The sequence below is a fragment of the Fukomys damarensis genome, unplaced genomic scaffold (genome assembly GCF_012274545.1).
Source record: "Fukomys damarensis isolate Sample0158 unplaced genomic scaffold, DMR_v1.0_HiC HiC_scaffold_7, whole genome shotgun sequence".
Lineage (NCBI taxonomy): Eukaryota > Metazoa > Chordata > Mammalia > Rodentia > Bathyergidae > Fukomys > Fukomys damarensis.
This window is the reverse complement of record NW_022900919.1, coordinates 27125122-27146746: the sequence shown is the minus strand read 5'-3', so window position 1 is coordinate 27146746 and position 21625 is coordinate 27125122. Positions and strand designations below refer to the sequence as shown.

Here is a 21625-nt window from a genome sequence, read left to right as displayed (position 1 = left end):
TTTTTTTTTTTTTTTTTTTTTTTTGTACCGGAGCCCTTGTGCTTGCAAGGCAGACGGCGGAACCACTGAGCTAAATCCCCAGCCCCTCTTGTTTCTGATCTTAAAGGAAAGCTTTCAGTTTTTCATCACTGAGTATGGCATCAACTTTGGAACTTTGCATTTATTACCTTTATTATTGTGAGGTAATTTCCTTCCAGTCTTACTTTATTGAAAGTTTTTATCATGAAACGATGTTGGGTTTTGTCAGATGCTTTTTCTGGTTCTGTAGAAATGATTGTGTGAATTTTATCCTTCATTCTGTTAATGTTTTATATCACATTGTTTGATTTTTTTCGGGGGATGTTGATTCATTCTTGTATGCTAGGTATAAATCTCACTTTGGCCAGGCATATGAGCTTTTTAATGTGCCCTCGAATTTTGTTTGTTAGTATTTTGCTGATATTTTTATGTCTGTAGTCACTGGTGATACTGATAGTTTTTACTTTTGCAGTGTCTTTGTCTTGCTTTGGCATCAGGATAATGCTAAGTTAATAAAATGAGCTTGAAAGGGTTCCCTTTAATTTTTAAGAAGAATTTGAAAAGGATCAGTGTTACTTATTTAAATGTATGATAGAAGTTACCAGTGAAGCCATCTTGTCCTGGGCTTTCATTTAAGGATAAAGGGTTTTTTATTGCTGACTCAGTCTTCTTAATCTTACTCACTATTTTTATGTTGAGACTTTATATTTCTTCAGATCCTGTTTTGGTTGTATGTTTTTGTCTTACATGAGTAATCTATAAATGGACTCTGAGACAGACAGATAAAGGAAAGATAATAGGGTCATAGTAGTTTCTTGTGGTCTTTTTAAAATTTCTGTTATTGTAATGTTTCCTTGTTCATTTCTGATTTTACTTTTCATTTTCTCAAGTATAATATCATTATTTTATTTGAAATATTTTATGAATGTAATAGTTGTTAATAATTCCAAGGTATTTTCATTTTAATTGGCATATAATACAAATATTTATGGAGTCAGGTATGATATCTTCATACATGTATACAAAGTATAGTGGTCATAGCAGGTTATTTGTCATAACTATCACCTCAGACATCTCACTTTTCTTAGTCTAGATAACAATGTCAATTTTTTAAAAAACTACTCTTAGTTTCATTACTTTTTTGTATTTTGTATTCTTTACATCATTTACTTCTGTTCTGATTTTTATTATTTCCTTCTGTGTATTAACTTTGGGTTTAGGTTATTGTTTTGTGCATTCCTTCTTTTTAAACTTGGTTTTTAGTACTATAAAGTTCCCTTTAATACTGTTTTTGCTGCATCCTGTATATTTTGATATATTTTCTTTTTCATTAGTCTCAAGATATTTTCTCATTTCCCTTTTGATTTCTTCTGTATTGATTAGGTTGGTCTGGCCATGCCACCCTGAAAGTGCCTGATTTCATATGTTCAAAAGCATATTAATTTCCACACAGTTTAATTTTCCGGTTTTCTTTCAGCTGGTGATTTTTAGTTTCACTGCATTTTATCAGAAATATACTTGGTTATGATTTCAGCCTTCACAAATTTGTTACGGTTTATCTTCTGACCTGACATGGGATCTATCCGAGATTATTCTGTATGTACTTGAGAAAACATGTATACCCACTCTGCTGCTTTTGAGCAATATGTTCTGTATAACTCCACAGGGCCATTTTGGTCTGGTGTTGTTCAAGTCCTTGTCTTCTTTGTTGACTTTATATGCAGTTATCCTATCCGTTGTTGAAAGTGGGATAGTGAAATCTTCTGCTATTACTGCTTTTCTGTTGGATGGCACTTGGCAGCATTAGATCACACCTCATAAAGACACGAACAAGGACTTCCAGAACTGCCTCAGAAAGTGGCAGGAACAATACAATAACAGTGTTTGTTTAAGGTGTTCAAGCTAATTTTCAAACTCAAAAGCCTATGAGGTTCCAGTTTGCTCTCCTGGATGGTCACTCTTAGGTGCTCCCACCCACAATGCACAGAGTCTTAAAAATGAAGATGACAGTGACAACTCTGCTGCCCCTATTTTTCTAGAATTCATTTTGTTATTTGATTTGAAGTAAATTACACCATTTTGGAGAAATATCGCAATAGGGTGGTAAGATGCCCCATGCCCTCCTTCTGGAGCCAAACAATGGCAGAGTAGGGAGGGGAGGAAGGCTGAAGGATGGAGGGTAGATAGAGGTCAGGGGCCAGTGAGAGAACATAGAGGACTTCTGCCTCTGTTGGGGAGAAAGAACCTGCAGTCATGCCAAGGCTTGCCAGGGCTGTAGCAAAATAGAATTCCTGCAAAACACAGTTGAGATCTTAGTGAAGTTGATTCTGAGTGGAGCAGGTTTACTGCTGGTTTCATAAAGTAGGGAGGAGACTGTGGGAATCAGGTTCTGACTGTTCCAAGCCCCAGATAAGATAGGACAGGACAGAGCAGGACGTGGGCAGATTTGAAGAAAATGAACCTGAGTAGCAGTAAGCTTGAGGGAGAAGCCATGGATGGGTGCTGTAGTCGTTTATCCCAGCTGAGCCTGAAATCACAGAGCCCAGGTTCCAGATGCATTTCACACTCCTCCCCAGATGTTCAAGTTAAAGCCTCAGACATTGCAGAGCAAGAGACAAGCCACCTATACTATGCCCTGTCCATGTCCAAATTCCTGACTCACAGAAGCTATGAACATTATGCAAAGTTATTAGTTGTTTGTTTATACTGCTAAATTTGGTTTATGATATAGTTAGTTACGTAATAAGTACAACAGCCAGGATGGCTGGTTTGGCCTTTGCAGGTGATCAGCCATGGCAGGTTGGGGAGTGCAGAAGCTGCATTGTGAGCAGAGGCCTGGAGACAATAGGCAAGGCCTGTATCTAGGAGCTACTTGCCACACTGTGCCAGCGTGGGGCAACACTTCAGGCTCGGGATGCTTTCAGAGTGTGCACAGGTCCTCCTGACGGCTAGGCCCATCCATTGAGCAGCCTGGCCCTGCTCTCTACTGGCCAAGCCACATCAAGAGCAAGGATTCTGGTCTTGACTCCTATTTAAAACAAAACAAAAGAAGACAAGACAGTGAAGAAACGTCATGTAGAAGAATGGGGAAACAATGAGCCAGAGCAGGATGTACATTTGTCATTTTAAGAGCCTCTTCAATTCTTTCAAAGAAACAAGGTATGATTGAAATATATAGTGAATGCTTAAACTTAGGAAATTTATTTTGGTAAAAGACCCCACAAATTCTCCCCGTCACTTAGACACTTGTCCCATTGTTCTTGTCACTTTTTGAAGCAGTTCTGGAAGTCCTTGCTTGTGTCTTTATAAGGTCTGATCAAAAGTACAGTGAATGCTGCTGCTGAGTGTCATCCAACAGAAATGGAGGCTTGTAAAAACATGACATGGTGTCCTCACCCACCTTAGTCACCTGATCTGTACTTTGTGAACTCCTGGCCTTTCCTCAAAGTCAAAAATGACCATGAAAGGTCAGTGTTTTGAATCCGTTCAGGAGGACATTGAGGCAGCTAGGACAGTGCAACTAAAGACTGTCAGGAAAGAGGACTTCAGAGCTGCTTCAGAAAGTGGCAGGAGTGATGAGAAAGCCATATTTGAAGTGAGGGGGAGGATTTTGAGGGCGATTCATGGCAATGCGTCTTTTATGGTAATACATTTCTTTTAATTTAAACATTCACCATGCTTTTGATCATATCTTGTAAATTTGAATTACTGAAAAGTCTCTCTCAGTTCTTTTTCCAGTCTTAGCTTTTCGGCCTTTTGAACATTCATCTGTAAATTACCTTGATGTAACAGGATGCTGTTGGCTATAAATATCAAGAACACTTCCAATCTGCCTTAAATAAGAAGCATGATTGTTATGTCTCACATCTGGAAGTCCACAGGCTCTATAGTTCGTTGGTACTTCTTTTGCTTTGTCCTGAAAGACTCAATGCTTTCTTTTCTTTCTTAGTCATTTTTTGGTTGGGCTCTTCCCAAAGCCCTGAGCAGAGTGGCAGTGGCAGGGCTACCTTGACCTGAGTCCTCACCCTCGGTAATAGTGTTTGGAGATGGGTCTTTGAGAAATAAAGAGCCCTCAGGACCATCTTTTGGGTGCTAGGGACATAGGTTGGTTGTAGAATCTATTTTCTTTTTTTTTTTTTGGTACCGAGGGTTGAACTTGGGTCCTTGCGCTTGCAAGGCAGGCCACCGAACCACTGAGCTAAATCCCTGGCCCTTCTGTTTTTTTTTATTACAGTGATTCTTAAATATAGTCTTGCAGTAGAATTACAATTGAGCAAAGTAGTCTTTCCCACATGTATAGGAAAATGAATTTTTGCAATTTTGAGAATTTTTTCAAAATCATTCTACTAAAACTTTGGTACCTGCTATAGTTTACTTACTGGAAGATAAGTGAACTGGATTAGAGAACCAGATGAAGAGCATTCCTTCCTGATCAGCTGGCCTGTGTATTAGGCAGACTTTGCTGAACATAGTCCTACTTAGAATTGGTGCCTGCTGTTTTGAAAAGTGCACCTAATCAGAAGGAGGAGGTACTTGTCTGACATCCCTGAACTCCAACACTGATACAGGGAGCCCTTTCACCTAGTTCCTGCGTGACCCCTCGGAGCTTTGGTCATTTTCTTCCATGCATTCTGTCTACCATCGTCATTCATGTATTTATTCATTTGTAATGGTTTATTGTCTACTTCCTTGTTTTCTTTGTTTTTGTCTTTGACATTTGACTAGTAAGTCCATTCAGTTTCTTCACTTTAATACAGTATTGACTCTTTGGAGGGCCAGCCATTAACCAGCCTAATCTTTTCAGCAGCCCTGTATTTGATTTCTACCACACTTGGACAGCAGGAGTCAAATGTGAACAGCCAGGCATTTCATCCTTAGGGAGGCATCTGCCCTAGGTATTGCCACTTGCATTTCATTATTATCCAGGGGTGGACTTGGGCAGAGTCAGAACATGAGGGACTCTACCCTGCCCACATGGCATCATTCAAGACAAGATGTCTGTACACTGGGTCCCATTCCCACTTATTTGTTAATTGTCCTCTGGAAACTTACTGGTCCTGGAGCAGCTTATTTGAGGGTCTGGGATCTTTCCTGAGCCCTTGGTAAGCCTTTGCAGCATCCCACCATCCCACAGCCTCACTGTACTACCATCCCACTGTCGCACTATCCACCACCCACTGTCCCTCCATCCTACCACCCACCATGCATCCCACTGTCCTGCCATCCCACCACCTCGCCATCCACCATTCACTATCCCACCATCCAGCATCCCACCACCTACCATTCACTATCTCACCACCCATTGTCCCACATCCACTGGCTTCCTTTCTCCCTGCATCCATTCAAAGTCTAACCCTTGTCATCCCAGTCAGAGCCTCCTTATCTCTTCACCCCCCCACACATGCATACATGTGTTTCTGTATGTATAGACAGACCTGTAATGACACAGGACAGTCTGATGCTTTATATTCCTACATTGGTCATTAAGCCCCAGTAAAGATGATTCTACGTTGGCAGTATCAGATGCTTTTTTACTACAAGCACCTTCTAGAGTTTAATTATAGAACTGATAGAATACTGTCTAATGAATGTAAAAATTAGTATGCCTAGGGTATGTTTTAACTTTTCTAAAGACAGGGTCTGATTATATTATGTTTGGGGAAGGCATAAAGTTGTATGATAATGAGACATTTACACTCCACACAATCTTTTTTCAGCAGATGGTCAAAGCCAGGTCACTCTAGGCTCTGTCCAGACTGGAGATTCATTTATACATCTCAGTTGGAGAATTCAGCCAGCAGCACCCAAATGACTGCTCCCCTCTACCAACATGTTGGTGCTGATTTAAAAGAAACCCAGGAAGCACAAGTAAAATTTTCAAGTCTTCACCCTCCTGGCCAAGTGGATATTTGTCAACCTGTGGATTAAGTGTGAGGTCCCTAGAGATTTATCAAAAGAGAACAGACTGAGACCACTTATTGATCCTTACAGGATGTCTCAGCCATCACTAATGATTCCTGCTGCTTCCAACGTGTGACAAGTTCCGGCTGGTTATGTCTGTTGAAGGGTGGAGGGAAGCATCTATTATAAATTCTCCCAGGCCTTTCAACTCCTCATTAAGAAACTTTTTTTTTTTTAAAGTGGCATGGGAGGGGCTAGTTCTGAAAGTAAAAATGGAACAGAATGATGAAGTCTGTTTGGAGGCCAAAGCTGGGAGAGGCCAGTGTTTTGCTTGTGCTTCTCTGCTACAATAAAGAGGACCTCAGCACAGACGGATGGTACGCAACAAAATGTAGCCCATAATTCAAGCTGTCAGCTTAATCACACTGTTTCCAGGTAGAGAGAAGGAGCCCTTGTTTCCTGGGTAAAGAGAAGCAGCCTTGTTTGCTGACCTCTGGTCCACAGCCTGCCACAGACCGCCCTGTGCTACTGGCCTTTGTGTCATAGTGCCTCCTCCCCTCCTTTGGGGCATTGTGCTCCCTTCAAGTGGACCCCTGGAAGGGACCACCCAGGGGGCTGCACAATGCCCCCCGCCCCACGGTATCCACCAAAACATAGGTTTTGTAAGACAGCCCCTTAAAAGAAAAATACTGTTTAACATGTATGTGTTTGTCCTTTCTACAACCGTTTTGTGTGGCAAACAAAACGCTATATACAAACTTCGCTGTGGCCTCTGCTACAGCTGTTCCACCCATCGGGGGTCAGGCTTGAGATAGTCACATCCAGTTTATTTTCCCAGGGCGCTAATTCTTGATGCAATTTATGTTTGCATGCTTGGATTTATGGCCAGGAAATTTGATATGAAAACAAACAAGTTGCGCTGGCTTTATGAAACTGTTTTATCAGTAATGAGCAGAGTTGTAGGCTGGTATTGCTCTTGGGTGAAATTTGTTTGCAGTGCTACTTAACAAAAGCTAGCAGTCCAGAATTCAGTTCTCAGTGGCTATTTACACCTCTGTAAAAGGATTAGCTCCCACCCATTGTTGCACTGTTTAAATCTTAATTTGCATCCTCATGGAGGTAGCACTTTACAGACCCCTCTGTGGTCTCTGTTGTATTATGTACCTGTGGGTAGGAGGTCCCTACAGGCTTTCTCTAACTGGTAAAGGTGCTAAATGGCTTCAGTGACCAGTAGGCCACACAGATTGAGTTAGTATCCATGCTTTTGATGGACAACAGTTGGCTTTGGTTCAAAAGTTGTATTTTATAGCAGTTGTAGTCCTCATGGTCTGGTACATGGAAGCACTCTGCTACATGTGTTTAAACCTCAGGACCTTCACGAATCTTGGGAGGACTTTAAATGTTGTTCATTGTAATCTGCAAATTTGGGGGGGAGAATTAAATATTAAAAAAAGCCTGAACTTGATAAGGTGGTAGTTTTAAAAGCAATCTTTTCTGTACCGTGTATTCGCAGTTTAAAGCTCAGAGCCTTCTGTCGTTTAGATTGGCCCAAAGACAGACAGTAGAAGCAACTGTCTTTTCATTGGAATAAAGCTGGAACTGCGTGTCAGAGCTTCAAATGCAGAGTTCTGGTTGCTGTGAATTCTAAACATAGTATGCAAATGTGAGCTGCTGCAGGGCAAGGACAGCAGAGGAAACTAGGAGGATGCAAGTATGGGGAAAGAAGGGTTGTGACTTGACTGCTTATTAGCAAAAATGAAAATTGGTAGGATGCTTGATTGAAACAGAAATAGAAAATTTGGGACATTAATTTCAGCACTAATTATAGCCACTTTCCTTGATAAGCCTTGTTCATTAACTCACTACTGGGCACTGTGCTAGCCACAGAATCAGTGCTATTGTATGGGGAGCAAAAAATTGTGTTGGTTGCTCTGAGTGGACAGGATGGAAAATGTCATCTAGGAGCACATTGAGGTCTGCAAGTTTCGGGTAGAACAGATGTATCCAACCGAGGGAGGTAGACACATTGTTTATAATACCATCCTTTCAGGGATTGTTCAGAGGACTGGAGGTGTGGGACTAAGGAGCCCCCCGCCCAGGAAATTACAATACCGTCTGGGAGTCGTGGACCTGTGGTGTTCCAGGGCAGGTGGGCTGAGGCAGGAAGCAATCTCAATCACATTATTTTTTGTTTTCTAACTTTGAAAAGTTTTCAGACAGTGACTGGATTTGCTAGTTCAACCTCACAGAGGTAAAAAATAATTATTATGATTTTAAAATTAGTATAATTAGCTGAATATGGTGGTACTTGCCTGTAATTCCAGCACCAGAAGGCTGAGGCAGGAAGATTGCCATGAATTCAAGTCCACCTTGGACTACATAGGGAGACCTCAACTCAAAAATAAAAAAAGGAAATCATAAATAAGGAAGTCTGTTCATTTTGTTTCTTTGTTTTTGTTTGTTTGTTTGTTCGTTTTTGTGGTACCAGGTAATGAACTTGGGTCCTTGTGCTTTCGAAGCAGGTGCCGGAACCACTGAGCTAGATCCCCGGCCCGAGGTCTGTTCATTTTGCTTTTATATTTCTATGCACAGGTGCCAAGAGAAAACAAAAGAGGAAAAGACATTCGGAAAGCTCACCTTTGATTTACACCTGAAAGGAGTGTTTTTAGTATATCACTTTGATCAGCAAGTTTATTTTGTTTCTTTGTTTAAACAAAACAAAACAAAAAACCAGAAACAAACAAAAACATAGAGCCACAGACCAAAGGAGTTTGGTGTGAGAAAACAGTGAAGCTTCCCAGAGCTCCCTTATGGAGAACATTGGGAACCTGTCTCACCCTGCACAAAGCCCTCCCTTTGTGTCCATCATGGCCTCAATGGATTGCAGCAGTGCAGGGCGAGGAGAGGAATAGTGGGCTTGGAGGACGGAAAGCCAGGCTCTAGGAGTAAGACTGCAAGGAAGATGGGGCTAGGCCTGTGAGATAGGCAGAGAGTGAATTTCTAAGCAGGGTTCATTTGGCACAGGGTTGGGAATGCAGGTTGATTGCATTGTGCCTTTCCCGTGGTGGCTTGGATGTGGCTTATTCCTGAATTACCTACCGGCTACCTCCCAAGAGGAGAGGATCTGGTTCAAGTAAGCTTGACATCGGAGCAATTGCACTGGAAGAGAAAAAGGGTGAACTGGGTGTTTGTCTTGCAGTGACAATCAGGCATCCTGAGCACTGACCTGCCCTGGTGGTGAGGGGTGGTGGGGGGTGCAGATGTAGGCAGTAAACAGGTATGTTTTCTGTGGAGAATTTCAAAACAGTGACGAAGCTGCTAAAGTCAGTCTTCCTTCTCTTAGCACCATTTATAAGACTGGCAGAGATGAAATGCACCCTCCTAGTGGGCTATGCCTACTGTATCCCCACTCCAGCATGATTGCCAGCCTGCCAGCTCCTATGCAGTGTCCACTCTGTAGAGAATGTAGAGCTGCTTGAGCCCACCAGATGTCCAGCCCAACCAGGAAGGGGGATGAAAGGCTGTTTGAGTGGGACACTCCAGCCATGTCCTGGGCCACAGAAGGCTCCTAGTAGTTACTGCAGTGTTTACTCTTTTGAATTAGTTGCCATATTTTGAAAATTGGGATATACCACATAAAAATAAACCTTTGGGTTGTAAATTCTTAGCTTCTCTTAAAAGCTGGGAAAATCTAACCTTTTGGGACACGTCTCACAGTAGCAGCCAAGGGTAGCTGGTGTTTGGTGGAGTGTACTCTTGCCCCTGGCTCTGCAGCCCCAACCCAGCCCACCTGGGTAGCAGCCCTGGGCTTGGTGGCAGCTCTTTGTGCTTCCTGTGTCACCACAAGTGAGCCATTCTGCTCTTGCCAAGCTCAGTGTCCCCATGTCCCAGGCTTGCTCACCAACTTTTGTCTGTGCAGGCCTTCTCAAACTCACTGCTTTCTAGAAACCACTAACAGCTCAGAAAGCCAGGAGGTGTGTTCTTTGCAAAGTTTTCCATGAATTTAATTTCATGACCACCCTGTTACTAGCAGCCCCAAACCTACCTAGCAAACTTGTCTCCCCTACTACTCCACACACCCCTCTTACCCTGCCATTTCTGCTGCCCGTGCCACTCCTTAGCATCATCTGCCATCTGCCCTTATCCCTCTTGCCCCAGTCTAAAACTTCGCTGGCTGAAGTTCCTCCCTTAGTTCCTCTCTACCACTTCCTGGTTCCTGATAGGCTGAGGGCCTGTCAGAGGCCTTTTACTGTGATTATGTATTCTCCCTACTGCTGAGTGGATGTCTTCCTTCTAGGAGTTATCTACCTCTTTTTCTGAGCAGGTGTTCCTGGGAATTGAGTGGCAGGAAGACCATAAAGATTGTTTACAGAATTTGCAAAGTCTTTCTCATTGTTAACTAGGACCTCAGGTGGGGAAGTTCCTGAGTGTGTTTGCTGGCCACATGCCTGATACTGCATGAAGGAGGGAAGAATCAGGTCCAGACTGTGCCTAGACAGACACGCCTCCAACTAGCCAGACAGGCCTGGAGCCTGGAAGGGTTAGAGCAGCAGAGCTGCAGGGTGAAAGGTGAAGGGCCACAAAGACTAGGAGACCAGCGTAAAAGCTTGAGACTTGGAAGAAGTTGGAGCATCAGGAAGGAGGACCAGAGCCAGAGCAGGGCTGGAATTTGGTGGGTCCATTTGTATTTCCTTTCATTCAGAGACGTGCTTCAGCTGAAGCGGGGAGTAGGGTTAGGCAGAGGCTACAGTTCCGTGCCTTCCGGTAGATTGACTCCTCCCTCCTGGGGTATCTGGCATTGGCCAGCAAAGAGACTCAGGGACTTACCCAACTATACTCCTATTACCAAAGAGAAGGACTTTGCAAATTAATGTATTGCTTTGCATACTATCTTCATTTTCTTTGGGGATAATGTGTTGAATATTCTCAGTAGTGAATGTGATTAGGGCTTCTAAGTAGAAACACTGTTTTGTCTCTCATATCTTCTCCCACAGCTACATAGCCTCTCAAACAGACATTTCTTTAAAGGTAGTCGCGACCCAATCTGCTCAGAGACTGTTGTGACACAGTGGCATAGTCTAACCTAGAACAGTGGCCACATTCTTAGGTTCTCCCACTTAGTAGACATCTGTCCCATTCCCACACCCACTTGTTCTTAGAATAAATAAAGTATTGCTGTGATAGGATCTGATTAGAAAAATAATCAATATTTCTTTGCATTTAGAAATAGAGGACATAACCTATACTTCAGCCAGAAGTTTTCAATTTCTTAGTAGTGACAATTTAAGTAGATTTCATATGAGTCATAGAGATCTACATTTGTTATGATTGACAATATAAAATTAGCCTTTCTGCTGTAAGATTACCAGACTCCCATCATTATGTGAGAAGTGGAGTAAGATTGCATAGCTATGGATTGGAGCATCACTAAAGTCATCAAGGGGTTAAAAGCTACTCCCTCAGGTGGATTTAAAACTGCCACAAATACACAAGCAAGTTTTAAAACTGCCTCATTTTATATCTTCATTCAGAGACAGTATACTTGCTGTATTTTTATGTCTAGATTATATTACATATATATTTCAATAAACCAGGAAGAAAGAACCAGTGTAGATCCTCGAAGCTGGTGCTCTGTGCTTAAATAAACATCTCCGGCAGCACCTGTTTTATTTTATAGGCTCTGTAATCACAGTGACATTCCTGGAGAAGAAGACCTTGAGGCTTTCAGAGCAGCTGTCCTTCCCCAGCTTTCCAGACTCTTAGCTGGGGGTGATAGCAATAAAAAATGGTCCCTATCACTGGCATGAAATTGCTGCTGTGCTTGGACTGTTCTTATTCTCAGTGCTTCCAAATCAAAAAGAGTTATGATGAGGCAAAAGGGTAGACACTTGGAGTGGTCAGTTTAACTTTTTTCGTGGACCATCCCATCTGTCTTTTTGTAAATATACAATATTTGTTTCTTTTCTCATTGTTAGGTGGATTCATCTGCTGGCCTGCCTACTAGTAGTGCTGTTTGGAAGACATGGGTTGTGCTTACACTGACTTGAGTGGGGAGAGACAGGGTCAGTAGCCTTTGGTGTGTTAATCTATCTCAGTAAGCATCCTGGACTAGGTTCAGCAGAGCCATCAGCCAGAGGAGGTCCTTGGTGGCAGGTCCAGGCCCAGATAGGTTCTCAGATTTCCAAGGTCACCTTAGATGTGTATCCCCAGTCTGGGCTCAGTGGCACTAACAAGATTTAGCAGCTTTCTAGAAACAACATTTTCTTAAACCCACTCCAGACACTACTCGAGACCCACTCTGGATCCATTCCAAACCCCTTGCAGACCTCCTAACTCAGGGACTCTGAGGGTGGGGTCAAGCATCTGGGTGTCCAAGAGCCCTGAGGAGTCTCTGCTCTCTCCAGTTTGAGAATCACCAATCCATACTGTGTCTTAAGTGACCACAAAGCTGGGGCAGGAGAGGGCTAGCGGTTTCCAGGGTAGCTGGTACATGTGGGCCAAGGCTCATCAGAAATCAGTTCACACCCTCCATCCATATATAGGTAGCCTGAGTTTCTCATTGTGGCCTCAAAAGCTTTGTGGCATCTGAATCATTGAGTTATTTCACAGAATCCTAACCATGCAGAGTGTATAGTGGTTTGTCCAGTGCTGAGGCCTGGTAGGTGCTGAGTTCTTGTTGCACAGATGCATTTGTGTCCTTACTGGAACTTTCTGAGGCATGCATTTTACTAAATATAGCTACCTGACTTAACTAACAGGAAGCAAACCATTGCCATAGGAGACACTTCCCTGAGAAAGCTCGTCTGATGGGACCTTGCCTGGCGGAGTATGAAGCTCCAAGTCTGCTCAGCTTACACCCTTAGCATCCATCCACCTTTTGTGTTGGGTGATGTAAGCAGGGAGGGTCATTGTCTTCCTTTAGAGTAGAATTTAGCTGGTATTTAGTTTGGTCCTACTGTAAGGTATGTAGGAGTCAGGACCAGTCTTTGAACTGAGATCTTAACACAAGCAGATTCACTGGCTTAGGTGGTTCCTTATTTGTTTATTCATTTAAGTTATGTAGTACTAGGGATGGAACCCAAGCCTTTTGCACCGAGCTATATTCTCTGTCTTTATATAAAGTATTTGTAGATGGGGAGGGGAGGGGGGGGTGAAGGGAGGGCAGGGGTAAATGGAAAAAATGAGAATCAAGACTTGTCATGTGGAGGTACAAGATCCCAACAATGAATGTAACTGTACTGTATCCCTAAAATGTACCAATAAACTCAATTAAAGCTGAAAAAAATCTTTTTAAAATGTGGTCTTACTAGGTTTGAACATGAGATCATATAGCTTCTCAGGGTGCTGAGATTATAGGTGTGTGCCACCATACCCTAAGGGTTAATCCATTTTACATTACCTTTTTCATCTGCACTGATGATCTCTGAACCCTGGAGGATGCTGCAAATGCCCTTTTTAGTCAGAAGCGTCTCAACTTCTCCCACATTTTTTGTCATGCAGAATCAAAACTGCGGTATTAAGCTGTCCCTTTATGAGGCGGGGGCAAGAGTCTTCCTGAGCTGCCTCAGTCATTGGTTGACTTTGTGTTACAAAGCTCTTTAAACAATCTCCCATTTCTTTCTTAATGTTGTCTGCTTATGTACTGTTTGGGATAAGTCACAGTTTTGGTGTGTAACTCAAAAGCATATATGCATTTGCAGTTCTCAGTGTAAACCAATTTGTTGTCCTGAATGATTGGTTGTGAGACTCTTGGCTGCCTGACCAAGACTGTGGGTGATAAGATGAGATGTCTATATCTGTTCCACTAATGATCAATGGTCTCTCACCATTCATAATAGAGTATTAACCTCCATGATGGAAGGTAGCATTTTACATGCTGTTGATCTACAGTTAATGTAGAGATCAGCCTCCCATTAGAAATTATCCTTCTTCAGCACAAACTTTTAAATTAGTGATCTGGGGTTTTTTATATCATTTCTTTACCACAGTCATTTTTTAAAGCCAGATAATGAAGTCAGAAATGGTGTCTACACTCAGCACTGTGCTCTGTTACAATGACAATTGATGTATATGAAGTCACCAGAGATGTTGATCTTTGTAATCGCACTGTTACTGGTTTGTGTTCTACCCTGGCAAAAAGTGCCAAGTGTTTGTGGCCTCTGAGAGACAAGCACCCAGGTTTTGAGACACGGGTTCTACACTTGATCTTACCCAGAAGGCGAAGAAGTGATTGAGACCTGGATTCTATGAATGTAGTTTAATCACCAGCCTTCCCCCCCACCCCCACCGCCGCCCTTGTACCAGTACCTGCTACACCCCTCAGCATCAGGGTTCTTGCTGGAACTTCTAGAAATGGTCCTTGTTGCTCTGTGGCTCTCCCTGAAGGAAGCAGTCAACCAGCCAATTTGATAAGCCACTGTCGAAGCCCTGGCTCAGGGCAGTGGTCTGTTTTGCTCTTCAGTAGTTAATGACTCTGATGACATAGAATTCTAAGCCTGGCTGGGGTTAGAGGTGCAGACTGGAGGAAGTGAGGAAGTCCTTAAAGCCTGTGGAGTAGAGGCATGTGTGGGTACAGCAGCCCTCTGTCTTTCCCTGACCCAACCATGGCAGCCACAGCTGTCTGCTCACCTTATCTGTACAGTGGAACCCCTGCCCCCAAGTCTGCGCTTGCCTAGAAAATAATTTGAGTACTTTTCTGCTCCTGTTCACAAAATGGGTCATCTTAGAAAAAACAAGAAACCCATCGCTGACATCATTATTGATTTATGTTACACCAAGGATTAAGTGTTCAGAGACTTTCGTAGGAAGAACATGCTATTATTAGGTGAAAGACATTGTTTTAAGCAATTATAAATTACTAAAATATGATTCATGTCATTTGGGTAGTTGATTAAAAGTTTTGCTCATTATTGCTTTTAGGAAAACATACTTTATTAAGTAGTTTTATCATGTATGAAAAACAAGACTACTCATCGTTTGTCATATTTTTTCCAGGTGCAACTAATTGTCTCTATTAGTGGCTATTTTCAGAAATAATTATGGTCTTATACTCAGGCTGAAAAATTGAATCAGCTTCATATTGTTTGGAATACAGTGTGTAAAAACTATGTTTTATTCTACCTATGGTCAGAATTTAGGACACTTATTATTTTGTATGATTTAAAATATTGGTTAAACTATCAGTCTGTTGTAAATCAGTTGCAGTTAGGAAATGCTGATATATTTAAATTGTAGTTTCTGATAGAAATCATTTCAGGTATATGAAATTATTTATAGATTAAAGTACTTTTGTTATATATTAAATTATAGGAGTATATAAATTACCTGACACCAAACTGTTTTTTCTGTGGTATTGATATTAAATGTTTTCCAATGGTAAAGGTAACAAAAGGGAAAAAAAGCTCCTTTAAATTCTTTTACCCCTTTGCCGATGTCCTGATTTGTTGAGTTTTCGTAGAGCTGTGGGTGGAACCCTGTTCAAGGATAGCCCTGTCTGAAAGAAGCTGGGGCTCTGTTCCGTGGGTCTTGACTTAGCTGAGCAACAGTCATAGATCGTAAATGCAGTACCTTCCTAAACTCTTCGCTATTGATTTTGCTCTTTTATGGGCAATAGATACAGTACTTAAGAGCAAACCTAAGGTAGATCTCACACCAGGACCCACAAGGCAGTTGCCATTGGTGGGAGTAATTTCAACTAGAATCTCACCTTGGCTCTGTCTCTTCAGCAAATCAAATGTATTAGTCACCAGAGAGACTGTTCTCATCAGTTAATTCACCTTACTAATTTTAATCATTTAATCTCTACGTGTTTCCTGGCTAGAAACACAATTTATTTATTGACTAAAGAAATAAGCCCACCAAATTGATTAGCATTTGCTGGGAAACAGCCAGGGCATTTTCCTGTAGAGAGATCTAGTGAGACTTCAAGTAGTGGATGTAGCATTGGAACATAGGACCTGGGTGTTGGTTTTGACATCACTGTAGAATGGTAGGAAGCAAGAAAGGCAGGTTGCTACAGGACTTTTTATCAAGGGGGTTGAAGTCTTAGAATCATCCTTAGAAACTTTTGAATAAGGTAGGGACTCCAGTGACATCCATCTTATTCAGATCTTGGGAAAAACTAAAATTGGGTCAGGCAAATATAGAAATTAAGATTTATTGAAGAACATTCTGAAGTGCACCTAGACTTACTTTTCCCCAAAACATTTAATGTTGTTTGCTTTTGTTTTCTTGCTGCTGGGGATCTGTATGCTAGACAAGTCCCCTACCACTTAGCTGGACCCATAACTCTTCCAAACGTTTCACTTGGGAAAATGTCAAACACGAATAAGAGCAAAAAGAACCATACCGTGATCATCTATTGCCCACAAGATTCCCCCATGGTTGTTTCATGGCCCTTCTGTATGTGTCTGTCTATCCATCCTCCATCTCTCATTCTAGGTTTTAAAATGGCAAACATTAATGCTCTTTTTTCAATCTTTTACTTTCAAGTTCTTTTTTATTTTGAAGATTTTCAAACCTTTGAAGCCTCATGTGCCTGTCTCTCAGACCTACCAACTGCTCACATTTTGCCATTCTTGTTTTATCTCTTTCCCTCAACCCATACACTTTTCTTAGGTAGTTTAAATCAAATATCATACAATTTTGCTTACAAGTACTTGTATCACTAACATATAAAGACAATATGATATCTTTTTTTTTTTTTTGGTACCGGGGATTGAACTTGGGTCCTTGCACTTGCAAGGCAGGCCACCGAACCGTTGAGCTAAATCCCCAGCCCTGACAGTATGATATCTTTACAGAATTATTTAGATACTGTTATCTAATTAGATATTAGTTTATCTAATGCCTAATCCATTTCTTTTTACATTTGTTTTGTTTGAATCAGGATCTAAATAAGGTCTACATATTACAATGAGTCAGTGGGTCTCCTAAAATCTCTTTTAGTTTTATAGCATTCCTGCCCTTCATTTCTTCTTACCATTGGTTTGTTGAAGGAATTGGAGCACCTGACCAGAGCACTGCTGTACTGGATTTGTCTGGTTGTATCTGTGTGATGTTGCTTGACCAGTTCCTCTCTTTCTTGCTTGATACTGTAACCTCATGGTTAGGTCCAGGAGTATGGTGCTGTTCCGGGCCAGGTTTTTGGCAGCAGAATGTCACAGTGGTGCTGATGTCTGCTGGCATCTGCTCTAACAGCGTGTGATTCCTGATCAGCCCATAATTTAATGCCTTGGAAACCAGTACCTCCTTTGTAAGGTGTTCCACATTTTTTTCATAGATCCATTCATTAATCTGGCTTTCCCAGCTTGACTATTCTTCTGCACTTACTGGAATATTTTTACTCATCGGTTACTTGTAACTCTGAAATACAAGTTTTTGTTTTTGTTTTGTTTTGTTTGAACTACATAGGATAAATGCTTGATTTAATCCCTTGACAGACCAGTTTTTCAGAATAGCTTCCAAATGTTTTTGCCTTAATAGCTTCCAGAAGTTTTATTTTAAATTATTTTGTCTTTGTAATAAACACATAATAAAATTTACAATTTTAACGTGTGTGTGTGTGTGTGTGTGGTGGGAGTGGTACTAGGGATTGAACACACTGAGCTACATCCACAGCCCTTTTTTTATTTCTTATTTTGAGACAGGGAAGAAACTGAGTTGCACAGACTGGACTCAAACTTTTGATTCTCCTGCCTCAGCCACCACCATCTTAACCATTGTTAACTGTGCAGTTCACTAATGTTAAGTATGTTCACATTATTGTTCAGCGGATCTTCCAAACCTTTTCATTTTACAAAACTGAAATTCTGTTCATTTAACATCTTTCTATTTCTTCTTTACCTCAGGTCCCCTTCCCCTTTCTGTCTCCATAAATTTCCTACTCTGGGCACATCATTGGTGTCCAGTCATGTGGAATTTTCTTTTTTGTCTTTGCCTTATTTCACATAGCATAATATCATCAAGATTCATCCGTGTTATAGTATGTGATAAGGTATCTTTCCTTTTAAGGTTGTATGTAAAGGTTTTCATTTGTTGGTTTATTATTCATTTTAAATGAACTCATGAATTTTTATGAATTAGCTGTTTTAGCCCCTTGCAGTTATCATCATTATTGTTGTTATTTTGCTGCTCAAACTGTCCCATCTTTGACCATTAGGAGTCACTTCAAGATAAGCCTCAAGTCCATTTTATAGGATTCAGTAATTCTGGAGAGCTTCTTTCTTTTCATGTTCAGTGAATGTTCCACGCTCATCTTGTACATTTTCTGTAATCAGGAAATGGTTCCTTTGGGCATAATAAATATCAGAGTCTGCACAGCAATCCAAACTTACTTTTTAACTCTTTCCTGATAGTATCTTAATTTTTTAAAATTGTAGGTAGGTTGTAGCAAAAAAGTAATACAAGTGCCGTATTTGAGATGAGGATGTAATTTTTTTCTTAAGTTCAGGAGGCTGACCACACATACCATGCTTCCCAGGTGCATGGCTGCACTTGAGACTCACTGTGCATCTTGAGAATGCACCAGTACCAGGCTGCATTCCATGAGTCTCTTCAGGGAGTGTCAGCTCCCCACGGTGTCCTGTGTGCAACCAAAGCTAAGATTGCTCATTTAGTAATGAAATTTTTATCCAAAAATTACCTAAAAGCTTAAAAAATTATATTTGGGCTCAAATTTTCTTTAGTCCAGAATATGGTAGGTTGCAGACTTCTCTGGATAAGCTTTCTTATTCCAACTTGGCTGTTAAGTCCTTTAGAAATGTGGGACTGTTGTAAGTCATTTAGTACTGTAAACGTGTGGCACATCCATTCCTGTCTCACAGATCTGAACAGGCAGCAGACCCGGGCTTTTTAAGCACATCATCTGGTCATCCTGTTGCCAGCCCGAAAGAACTCAGCCAGTCTTTCCACCAAGAGGTAGGTGGCTCAGCTCTGTTGTGTTCTCAGTCCAAAGTGTGGACCAGGGGTCAAAGGTAAGGCATTTTTATTTTTTTAAAGAATATATTTAAAGATTACATAAGTTATTCAGTTGAGAAAGTAGTATTTCAAGAAAGATTAACATATTTGAAAAAATGATGAGAAAAGTAATAAGAGTTTGGGATTGATTGGTGTGTTTCTTACTTTCTGATCTTAGGCCTTTTGCCTAATGTTTTGTGTGGGAATCTTGACATGATGTTAATTCAGGTCCCAGCAGTGACCTGATTGAATGAACCTACCATGGCATTTTCTGGGAAGCTTGGAAGTATATGGTTTTCTGTCCACTCCATACAGTACTGCAAAATACTATAAGGTCATTCATGTTATCTCAGCAAATATATTTCCATCCATTACCCCTGATTCTTCTCAGAGCATGTCCACCCTTTCTCATGTGGATCACAGGAAAGGGGGCTCTTCAGGGGCCACTGGGTCATTCAGACAATCATGGATTCAGGACTGCCTCTGAGGCTTTACCCGTAAAGTCTCTTGTATATATCTCACAGGGTGGGCTAGTTGCTGTCTCATATGTGCCACCATTGTCAGTAGCAGTGGAAGATCTCCTCTCCACCTCCACTGGTGTCCTCTCCAGCTCCACTTTTGAACAGGAATCATATCATTGCCTGATACACTGCCTACACAAATACTAGCCCAGATATGTTTGAGGGAAAGAAATTCTTGGTACTCAGCTTCTTTAAAACTCATTAACTTGGTACTCAACGCATTTTGATGTAACAGTTTTGGTACTTGTCCTTTGTTTAGTACTTGACACACAAGTTAGAATTTGTGGATAACAATTGGCTCAAGACTTCCTTCCCATTCCAGCCAAAACAATTTGTTTGGTACTTGTCATTTTTGTACTCACCATGCCTCCTGGAACCACTTAACAATAATCTTGGGGATGACACAGCAGGATGGTTGTAATAAAAGAACACAGGTCCTCAGAGGGGGCCGGGCCACTAGAAGAAGCAGTAAGGCAGGTGTTCAGGTGGAGGCAGCACAGGAATGTTTGAGGGGCCCTTGGACATGGACATTTGACAGGGTAAGAGGTGGGGGGCCACTGGGGAAACAGGGATGGGAAGTTAAGAGCCAGAGAGCAGGCTGGGAAACAGTGCATATCCGGGCAACAGAGCCATGCTTGAGGCAACAGGATGAGTTTGAGTTCAGTTGGTAGGAAAGCCTAGAGGTAGTCTTGGGCCTTTCTGGGCAGCATGCTGGCTCTGGGCTGGAAACACTGTTTCGTCTAGCATGTTTTGGAAAGCTACTGAATGTGAGTTCTGTAATCCTTAGGAAATGTCATCTATGTGGTTTGGGAGGAGGTAGCCCAGGCATAGATTGGGCAAGGAAGAAGGGGCAGCCTAATTGAGGTGCTAGCTGGTGCAAGAGAAGCGTTCAAACATGCTGTACAGAAGAAACAGTGGGTGAATGCCCAAGGGAAGCATAGCAGCCCACATTCAGCACAGTTCTCATCATAGTACTTCCTGTTACCAGGAGAAGGCGTATGCAGAGTGGAAGAAAGGAATTATTGAAGACATAGATTCTACTCCCCAGTTCCTCTCGCAGATTCCAGCCCCCAAAGATAGGCTTGTGCTGATTCTTCTGAATATTTTCATTTTGTTGCGTTATGTGTGACTGAAACAATCCATCATTTGTGTTGTGTTGAAGATACAGGACCATTTTCAAATAATGTGCTTCTAAGAAGAAAGAACCTGTAAAAAAAATTTTTTTTAGATCTGTTGCATCTTTGTAGAGTAATGTAGATCTTAAGAAGGACATTGTTTCAGATTTTATTGTCTGTTTTCTTTAGCACTATTTTGTAACATTCTTTTCTATTCTTGTTCATCCTAAGTACACCACATCTCAGTCATGTGAAGGAGTAAATAAATGTTGGTTGACTGCCATTTGCTACCTGATCATCTTTTTTTCCCTTAAGGTATAATTCAGAAAACATGTTCCAAGTTCCAAACAACAACAAACAACTCATAATTTCTCAAATAATATGAGGAGAGCTGCCCAATGAATAACTAATGAGTCAAAGGATATGCTGCCTCCACCAGTAGATTTTTAAATTATCATGATCTCACTTTAGTGACAGTAGTAGAAATTACCATTACTAATGGCAAAATCAATACTTAAAAATGAAAGCAAACTCCTGTCACATGGAGAATTGTTTTCTATCTTTTCACTTTCCGTCTATGGACTTCTTTTTGCACTAGGTGTGTTTCTTGTATACAACATATTGTTGGATTTTGCTTCTTATTCCATTTTGCCAGTCTGTTTCTCTTGATTGGTGAGTTGAGGCTATTGACATTGCTGGTTATAACTGATATGTACTGACTTATTATTGACATGTTATTGGGCTTTTGTTGACTCTTTTTACTTTTTCACATTCTCCTTTTAATTTCTTGCCTTGCCTGTTTGATTTGCTTTGTTGGGCCTCAGGGGTAGCAGTCTTATTTGCAGACAAAGTAAATTTCAAACCAAAACTGAATCTAGTATTACTGATGTAGGACGGTACTGTATCTTACCTCTATGAATGTAAAATATCTAGTACCTGCTTTATGATACATAGTAGGGACTGTGCTTTATCAGAGCTACATTCAATGATATTACTCTAGAATGTTCTCTTTCCAGATGATGATTAAGCGGCTAATAGAAAAAATGGTGCCAGGTACCACAACAGCAACAGAACTTTGCTGTTGTCTGGATATTATTCTTTTCTTTGTTTTTT

The 21625-nt window shown here is 41.3% G+C and overlaps 1 protein-coding gene across 5 annotated transcripts in view; it reads left to right on the top strand.

The window, feature by feature from the left end:
• Window positions 1-21625, top strand: part of Kiz (kizuna centrosomal protein) — a 95681-nt gene that overhangs the window by 43049 nt on the left and 31007 nt on the right. For all 5 annotated transcript variants that reach the window (XM_010634201.3, XM_010634204.3, XM_010634202.3 and 2 more), the window contains one exon: window positions 18744-18837. In XM_010634201.3, the coding sequence (XP_010632503.1) occupies window positions 18744-18837 (94 nt within the window). The remainder of the gene's footprint in view (window positions 1-18743; window positions 18838-21625) is intronic.